Source organism: Ochotona princeps, chromosome 13 (genome assembly GCF_030435755.1).
Source record: "Ochotona princeps isolate mOchPri1 chromosome 13, mOchPri1.hap1, whole genome shotgun sequence".
Taxonomy (NCBI): Eukaryota; Metazoa; Chordata; class Mammalia; order Lagomorpha; family Ochotonidae; genus Ochotona; species Ochotona princeps.
Genome location: NC_080844.1, coordinates 31,998,520 through 32,007,862, shown reverse-complemented (window position 1 = coordinate 32,007,862; position 9,343 = coordinate 31,998,520). Strand labels below are relative to the sequence as shown.

The window sequence follows — 9,343 nt, the reverse complement described above, 5'->3', positions numbered from 1 at the left end:
GCATCATCCTATAGTTGGATTTCTCATCTTTCATCTTCAGTCCTGACCTGCAGGGAGGCCTGCTGTCAGCAGCAGGTGCTCAGGGCAGGCCTGGGGAGAGCCTAGTCTCAGAATGCATGTTTTCCATTGATGGATTGACACACTGGTGGTTTGGCAGAGGGCTAAAGCCTTAAGTGAACAAATGTAGCTAAGGGTTGAATGCATTAGGTAGTTAACTAGTAGACTTTTTATTTCCTTTAGACAGAGGTTTCCTGCACTTCTCAAAACCCAGGAAGTATGACTGCCTCAGTGTTAATTTTCTTTCTGTTTTCCCTTCTTTTCCCCTTGTCACTTTGTAGCAAGCTAGGAAGCCATGGGTTCCACAAAGGTCATCTCTTTGTGAAAGTGGTTCACTGCCCCAGCGGAGAAAGCGGAGTGCAGTAGGTTCTATCTCTTTTTTGCCCGCACAGCAGCATTCATGTAATGATAGCTGAAGTCAGTTTCAGAGCCTTGTACTCCCAGGATTGAGACTTCGATTCTGTTTTATCAGAGTGCATATATGTCCTATTTCAGGGAAAGTAAAACAGTCATTTACAAAAGAAAGTCAATCTGTATCCTTAACATTTTAATAAAAAGTTACAACCAACTTGCTATTTCTTTTATTTTTCTTTTCATCCCTGTTGGTCTGCTGAGTCTGAACTCACCATGTCAGTGTGGGGAGGGAGAGGCAGTCTTTTTTTTTTTTTAATTTTTAAAATGTTTATTGGAAAATCAGATTTACAGAGAGAGGCAGAGACAGAAATATCTCCCATATGCTGGTTCACTTCCCGAGTGGATGCAATGGCCAGAGCTGAGCCGATCTGAAACCAGGAACCTGGAGCTTCTTCCGGGTCTTCCACATGGGTGCAGGGTCCCTAGGCTTTAGGCCGTCTTGTACTGCTTTCCCAGGCTACAAGCAGGAAGCTTGATGGGAAATGGAACAGCTGGGATATGAACTGGCACCCATATGGGATCCCAGTACATGCAAGGCAAGAATTTAGCCATTTAGGCTACCATGCTGGGCCCAGCCAGAGTCTTCCCTCTACATAGGAAGAGACATTCAGGGTGTGTGTGTCAGATACTGAGATTTGCTGCCAGAACCAAACCAAAGCTGGGCCACCTAAGATCCTGCATGCAGGGCTGGAAGTGCGTTCTGGGGCCCACTGTGGGACAGCATGTCAGTGGCTCTCTGCGGGAACTCTGGGTCAGCAGCGGTTGGGGCCTCCTTGTGTTAGTGTGCTAGCAAGCACTGAGCCCAAGTTCAGGGCACCTGCGCTGTATGGAAAGCCAGAGAGGATCAACGTCTGCCACATTTGGTGAGCTAGGGGAAGGAATCTGCTTGTAGGAAGCTCTGCTATCAGAAAACCCACAGGGACTCCAGAACCCATGCACTGAGACCCCAGCATGGGAACCCCAGTGTAGTTGAGTCTCTCAACCAGGAGTGAAATTGCTGGAGGTTGTTCCGGCTTCCATGTTGTTCTCATATAATGTTGTAGACCCTGCAGGTGGAGGTGTTTGTTTGTTTGAGGTGTGTCAGCAGGTACTTGGGGGTCTCAGCTTGACTTGCTGGATGTGAAGGCGACTTCTGTGTGCTGTGGCCTGCCATTAGCCCAGGAAGGAAGACCTAACAGTTCATGCTGAAGGCTTGAGTGCCCTTAAGGGAGGGAGAAGCATGGGACTCCAGAAGGGCAGAGTGGGTTCCTGGGAAGTTGGGGTAGTGAAGATGAGGCCATTGTCTGGGCTACAGAACTGGAGGACAACAGCACCTGTTCCTGGAAGATGCTTGACGGTCCTTCCTCCTGTCTTTCCAGAGCGCCATTTCTTTTTCAGGCTGATGGCACGAGGAGCACTGGGTTCATGCTCCAGCCTTCTTCCAGGGGTGTACCAGACAGTGTTGGTTGAATCGACAGAATCAAAGTTGTCTTTCACTGTCTAGCTGATGGTAACTGCTTGAGGTTTGGTGGGGGGGTGGCATTACAAGGGCCCTTAAACATCCATGTTCATGTCTCTGTACTCCAAGATTTGGAAAAGTAGGCATATTGGGTGTTTCTTAGATTACCGATTCAAACTGTGACTTGTGGGCTTCATCTACCTCTGGTGCTTGTGTCTTTATGACACGTGATATAGGGAAGTGTTTTACAGTATTGAAAAGGAGGGTCCGGTGCGTAATGACTAAAACCTCACCTTGCACACCTGGGGTCCCATATAGGTGCCGGTTTGTATCATGGCTGCTCCTTGCTTGTGGCCTGGGAAAGCAGTAGAGGACGGCCCAAAGCCTTGGGACCCTGCACCCATGTAGGAGACCCAGAAAAAGTTCCTGGCTTCAAGATCATCTGAGCTTCAGCCACCCGGGAAGTGAACCAGCGGACAGAAGATCTTTCTGTATCTCCTCTCTGTATATCTACTTTTCCAGTAAAAATAAATCTTAAAAAAAAAAAAAGCAGGGGGAGATATTGTGACTCAAGGAACAAGTTAAAGTGTAAGGCTTTACTGGAACACAGGCATTACTGTGCTTTTAGCTTTGGTGTGCTACGACTGCAGAGTTGAAGTTGGGACACAGGGCCCATAGAACTTGTCCTGTTAACATTCCGGCCTGCTACAAAACAACCTAGATCCATGCTGAGAGATGGTTATGAACATCATGGAAAGTGCTCACTGCCTGCTATAGGGCTGACTTGAGACACTGTCCAGCATCGTCTGTTCAAAGGGCTGTTTAATTGACAACAGCAAATCCAGTTTCCATGAAATTCGGCTTGTTGGAGCTTTGGCAGCAAAAGGGCCTAGTGACTTCAGCTCCCCCTAGTGGATTGCTGTAGGGTTTGTGTTTAACATTTCTGAATACTGAACTGGGCCCCGGGTCAAAGGCAGAAGGTCGCCGGGGCCTGGGTCGAGCCTGACAGGACTTTGTCAGGACCTGGGCAGGTTGAGCCACGTCAGCGCTCGTTTTTTCTCTCTTCCTTTCTCCAGCCGGACAAATAGGAGACACCAGGCCTGGAGGAACCCGCCCTCCCCTACCTCCTCCGCCCCATCTCGCTGTGACCCAACACGCCTCTCATTCTCCCGGGATTCTTCCTGCAGGACAGCTGCTCCCTCTTCGGCGCACAGATTGGACGAACGCAAGAGGGCGGGGAAAGGCGGGATCGCACCCGCACCAATGGGTCGGCCGCAAGGGCGGCCAATCGGCTCGGGTCGGTTGGGATTCAGCCAATCCGGCTGGACGAGGAAGACCCAACTCAGTGCGCCAGTCGCTTGCAGAGCCGTGGATTCCGCGGTGCTGTCTCCAGCCAGCAACTCACTAGCTTCTTAGTTCTTGGGGAAGCTGCAGGTGTCAGGCCCGGAGGCCATGGGGCGGCAGTGGAGGCTCGCCATGAGGGCTGCCGAGCAGGCGGGATGCGTGGTGAGCGCCTCCCGGGCCAAGCAGCCGGAGGCGGGGTCGTGGAGCTGCAGCGGGGTGATCCTGAGCCGCAACCCGGGCCTGGTGCTGTGCCACGGGGGCATCTTCCTCCCTTTTCTTCGGGCTGGCAGTGAGACCCTGGCCACTGCCGAAGCCATATTCCTGCCCGGCGACAGTTGTGGCGACGATCTGCGCCTGCAAGTGCAGTGGGCGCCAACGGCTGCTGTGGGTTCCAACGGCCTCGTCGACCAGGGCCGCCCGGGGCTGTGCACGCCCCAGTGCGCCGGCCTGGAGCCTGGCCCGCCAGCCCCGCTTCACGGACGGTCCCTGCAGACCCCGCGCCGCGCCGAGCTGCTGCTGCTCCTGAGCTGCCCAGACTTTCGGGCCCACTTCGAGCGCCTCTTCGGGGACGAGGAGGCAGAGCAATGGCGCTTTGCGAGCGTAGCGCCGGACTACGAGGCGTCAGAAGACGAGGAGGAGGATCAGCTGCGAGCGCTGGGCTGGTTTGCGTTGCTGCGCGTGCGGCCGAGCCTGGAGGTGGCGGAGGAGCGAGGGCCTGCCATGGCCGTGGCGTCCCTGGGGACGGTGCCCAAAGGCGCGCCGCTGCTGGCCTGTGGCTCCCCATTCGGGGCCTTCTGCCCGGACATCTTCCTCAACACGTTGAGCCGTGGCGTGCTTAGCAATGCAGCCGGTCCGCTGCTACTCACTGATGCACGCTGCCTCCCGGGCAGCGAGGGCAGTGGTGTGTTCGCAGCGGGGCCCCCGGGGACCCTTGTGGCGCTAGTGGCAGCGCCGCTGTGCTGGAAGGCCCGCGAGTGGGTGGGCCTCACGCTGCTCTGCGCCGCTGCCCCTCTCATCCGGGCTGTGCGAACTGCGCTCGGCCACCTGCGCCCCGCAGACGCCGCCCTGGCTGCTGTCCTACCACCTGAGCTGGGCACCCCGCGAGTACTGCCCTTGCGAAGCCCCGGACCACCGTGGGCAGCCGCCGCTGTGCTGGTGGAGTGCGGTGCCGTGTGGGGCTCCGGAGTGGCCGTGGCACCCCACCTCGTGCTGACCTGCCGACATGTGGTCCCCGGGGAGGAGTCCAGGGTCCTGGTGCGCTGTGACACCACTGAGTAAGGCCCCTGTGAAGCTGCCCCATGCTCCACCCCACATCAGGTCTCAAGTCTGGGGTTCAGAGCTTGTGCTTTGGGGATCATGTAGGGGGTCCCCCTGTTTGCAACCCCCCAGCTTTGGGAAGTGAGGGGCATCTGGCATGGCCTGAAGGGAGCTTGGGCAAGAAGCTACACTCGCAGTGGCCAGGCCTGGCTTCAGTGAGCCCCCATAGGGTTTCTTCAGAGCACCCTTCTCTACCTCCTAGCCCTACACCTCACTAGTCCTTAGAACAGAAACACACCCCCCCTGCACACACCCCTGGAAGTGCTGGGAAGTCTGGGAGTCCAGAGTGCCACCCTTGTCATTGTCAGGCTGGGCATGTGGCACTTGGCATCCCTCTTTGGCCAGATCTCCTTTCTGTATGGAAATGACACAGCACAGCTTCCTCTGGAGATGGGGCCAGGCGGCTCACAGGTGTATAAGGCACACTTATTCCCTGGCAGGGCAGCCACAGGTGACATTTGAGCACATGTACAGCAGGCCAGTTGTTAAACTGATGGCCATGTATGGCTGGCCAAAGGCTGTTTTGACAGGAGAAAGATTCCCTAGCCCTAGAATGCAGGATGGGCTGGATCTCAGGCAGTCCTGGGCTGACAGATGGGCAGCTGGGCTGAGACAGTCATCGTCTCCTGGCCACAGGGCAGAGCACCCTGCCAGCTGGGATGGCAGCTTTGTTTCTCGGCTGATTTCTCTGGTTCTTGTTCTGTCCCTAATTCAAGCCAACTCACAGCAGAACAGCATCTTGGGGCTGGTGTGTGGCCATCCCCAGTCTTGCAGCCCAGGGCCTGTTTGGGTCCCTCTGATGAATCACCAAGGTTGACTCAGTACGGTGGAACCCGACTTGGCTTTGGCACTGAGAGTCCTGTTCTTGGCCAATGGGGCAGATATAAAGTGTTGGAAAGATGGATGATTTCTTTTGGGTGTGACCCCTTCCATTTCTCACTGCTTCCCCTCCTCCTTTGCTCCCAGGGAAACCACCAGGTTTGCTGAGAGGTACCCTGGCAGTGTGTAGTGGGACACTCCTGTGTCATTTTGGGAAAGTCATTTAATCCAAGTGGGCTTACTTGAAAGTAAGTAAGCCCAGTACCTTATGTATAGGATCCTGGAACCATTCTTGTGGTGAGACACAGGGCACATTGGTAGGTGTCTGCGACCCTCCTCCCACCCCGGCAAGCATTGCATGTCCTGCTCAGAGTGTCCTTGCTGGTGGTTTCTGGGCCTGACACTCAGCCCTTCCGACACCACACCCAGAGCCAGAGGCTCAGAGAGCTAAACTGTTCTTTATTTCCCTCACCCCCCAGGAGTGTGACCATCTGGGGACGCGTGGTATTTGCCACCCAGGAGACGTCTCCCTATGATGTGGCCGTGGTAAGCCTGGAGGAGGCCCTGGATGGTGTCCCCATTCCCGTACCCACCAAGCACTTCAACGAAGGTAACAACAGAGGGCCCAGCCTGGGGTTGACCTCACCCTGATCAATGGCAGGCCGGAGGCCAGCTCCCTTCCCTGCTGCTGCTCAACTGATACATCAGGGTGGCATTGACTGGCGTCCTTGATGGGGACTCCCTGCTTGTGCCAGCATGCCCAGGGTGCTGGAGGCAGCTGGAAATACTGTGGCAGGTAACAGGGTATTGAGGGGAAAAGAGAAAGGTTTTTCCTTTTTTTTTCCCCCTAGGGCCCAAAATAGTGTGTGGTTGTCAGGGAGCCGGGCTTGGAGGGGTGGACACGTTAGGTGATCAGAGGGGTGTGTGGCCCTTTTGTGGCTTTAATGGCTCCCGTGCAGCCATGTCAGCACAAGACATCCTGTTTTGTGGGACCAGGGTGATGTGGCGATGGAGGATACAGATGCTCTGATTGGCATTGAGATCTCCTCTGCCCTGCCTCCTTCAAGATGGGGCTGATGCGGGGCAGTGAGGGCCGGGTGAGGTGCTGTCTGTTAAGCGTACAACCCTAAACCCTGTCCAGCAGTGGCAGAGCACCTGGAGAAAGACGGTACCCTGTCACCACCCTCATCAAGGTCGCCATTATTCCTAGCAGAGGATGGATATTAATTCCACAGGAGCCCTGTGTCACACAGAAGTGACAGCCTGGTGTAGGCAGGGACAACTTTTGAGGGAAGCTGTTGACCAGATGCAGTGCTGTCTGGGTGAGCTGGTGGGGGGGTAGCCTGGTAGAGGCGCTCTGGTGCTGGGAGTTCCTGAGTAGAGAGTAGGAGGGCAGCGAGGGTAGACTTGGGAGCGGGACAAGGGAGTCACCAGCCTCCCCCTCCTTTTCCCTCCTGGCAGGTGAGGCTGTGAGTGTGGTGGCCTACGGTGTATTTGGCCAGGCTTGCGGGCCCTCGGTGACCTCGGGCATCCTGTCAGCCGTGGTGCAGGTGGACGGTGCGCCTGTGATGCTGCAGACCACGTGTGCTGTGCACGGCGGCTCCAGTGGGGGGCCTCTCTTCTCCCAGCGCTCGGGGGAGCTCCTGGGTAAACTAACTCCTCAGCCCTCTCCCTGTCCCACCCTAGAAGGACCTCTGTGTGTGTGGGGTGTGCACGGTGGGCCTCAGGCCCTGGGCTTCATTAGCCCATGTCACAGACCTCAGATTCACTGTGAGCTGGGATGGGTCAAGGGTTATGAACTCAAAAGCCTACAGAGGCTGGACAGGTAGTCATTGAAGGAGTGAAGACAGGAGGGAGTGGAGGGGCAGGGCAGGTCAGGGGCCAGCCAGGGGACACTTGGCTGCTATGGGTTGTGGTCACAAAGGAATGGAAACATGACGCTGACTAATTTTCTAATACACAGCGACTTCAGAAAGTTGTATATTTTATTTGAAAGGCAGGTTTTACAGAGGGAAGAGAAACAAATCTTCCATCTTCTGGTTCACAATGGCCACAATGGCTGGAGCTGAGCTTATCTGAAGCCAGAAGCTTCTAGGTTGCCCACGTGAGTGCAGGGTCCCAAGGACCTGAGCCTTCCTCTGCTGCTTTCTTTCCCAGACCATAAGCAGGGAGCTGGATCAGGAAGTAGAGCAGCTGTGATATGACCCAATACCCATATAGGATGCCAAAGCTGCAGGCAGCCCCAAGGGGTTACTTTTTTTTTCTTTTTTAAAGATTTATTTTTGTTTGAAAAGTAGATTTACAGAAAGGACAGACAGATCTTCCATTCACTGGTTTGTTCTCCAAATGACCATCATGGCCAGAGCTGAGCTGATCCAAAACCAGGATCCCAAGGCCTCCTCTGGGTCTCCCACGTGGGTGCAGTGTCCCAAGGAGGGACAAACCCTAAGCTGGGAGCTGGATCAGAACTGGAGCAGCCAGGACTAGAACTAGCACTCATGGGATGCTGGCCACTGCAAGGCGGAGCCCCCATGCTGGTCTCGAGCTTAAATTCTTGATGTGGCTGATAGTCTTATGATGATCAAGGCTATTGACATGAGGCGAAGGAGGTACAGAGCTCCGTACTGTTCCAACAAGGCTTCTGTAAGGTCTCCCAGCTGTATGTGCTAAGCAGGCGACACAGACTTTGCTGTGTCAGACACTGTCCTGGGTACGTGGGAGAAGGCTTGCACAAACCCGATCCTGCCCCTCATGCCGCTGGTGGGTGAGGAAGGTAACACAATGAGTGAAACCCACACCAAGGAGAGAGTGCAGTGAGGAAGGGGGCAGGTGCACACAGCAGGCAGCCGTGTCTCATCCGGGGGAGCTGAGGCTCTGGGAGGTCCCAGGAGGTGTTCTTCCCTTTCTCCATCTGCCTGGGGCCCTAGCTCACCACCTGCTCCCTGACCCTTAACAGGTATCATCGCCAGTAACACCCGAGACAACACCACAGGGGCCACCTACCCCCACCTCAACTTCAGCATTCCCATCACACTGCTGCAGCCAGCCCTACGGCGGTACAGTGAGACTGGCGACCTGGGCGGCTTCCAGGAGCTGGACTATGCCACCGAGCCAATCCAGGTGGTGTGGAGGCTGCAGCGACCCCTGAATGAGGTCCCACGGAGCAAACTCTGAGGCCGTGTCACCATGCCACCCCCACCACTGGGGAGAAAAGCATTTTGTGCCATAGGAAGTGAGACAGCAGCCTCAGGATCCAGGGCCTTACTTGGGACAGGGCCCATTCCCCCCAGGCACTGGGGCTCCCTTCTTGATCCCCCACCTCTGTTCCCAGAAGGGGAGCCCTGTCCAACTGCACAAAAGCCCTGGGCCTGTGAGACACGTGCTGACCACCAAGGCAGGCAGTGCCCTGGTGTTGTGTCTGTGCCACCGAAAGCCACTGGCACAGTTGCTTCCCCGGGAAGCCGGGTTCCCGTCTGCTTCTCACTCCACGGTAGGGCTGACCGAGTGCTCGGGCTTCCACAGGCCACCTCAGCAGAGAAGCTCTGCACTGAAGACCAGAGACATGGAGGGCGGAGACCAGCATCCCTTGCTCTGCCAGAGCCCTGGGCCGTCTTCACAGTGCCTTCACCTCCTAAGCCTACAGCCTGGGTCTCAGGGGTCTGGGGTGGAATGTTCGGTTGGGACTTTAGAATAAACACATTCTGTTGGAGGAATTCAGTGCATCTATGAAATTGCTTTTTTATTATTATCTTAAGAAATTTGAATTGGGGCAAGCAAGCAGGGGTGAGGTCCCCACCTCCACCTCCCTTTTGTGCTACCTGTTGGCAGGAGAAAAGGAAGCATGAACACCTCTCACACTTGCATTCCTCTGGCAAGCACTTGGTCCCACCCTGATGCTTTTTAGCCGTATCCCTGCATCACAGGAGGAGAGCACTGCCTCTGGTACCCAGTGGG

General features: G+C 55.6%; 1 protein-coding gene across 1 annotated transcript; it reads left to right on the top strand.

Moving 5' to 3' along the window:
- Positions 1-3,315: 3,315 nt before the first annotated feature.
- Positions 3,316-9,106, top strand: TYSND1 (trypsin like peroxisomal matrix peptidase 1). Its single transcript, XM_004583447.2, has 4 exons — positions 3,316-4,527; positions 5,869-5,999; positions 6,851-7,036; positions 8,346-9,106. The coding sequence occupies exons 1-4, from the start codon at positions 3,362-3,364 to the stop codon at positions 8,561-8,563; spliced, it is 1,701 nt and encodes a 566-aa protein (XP_004583504.2). The 5' UTR covers positions 3,316-3,361; the 3' UTR covers positions 8,564-9,106.
- The last annotated feature ends 237 nt before the right edge of the window (positions 9,107-9,343 follow it).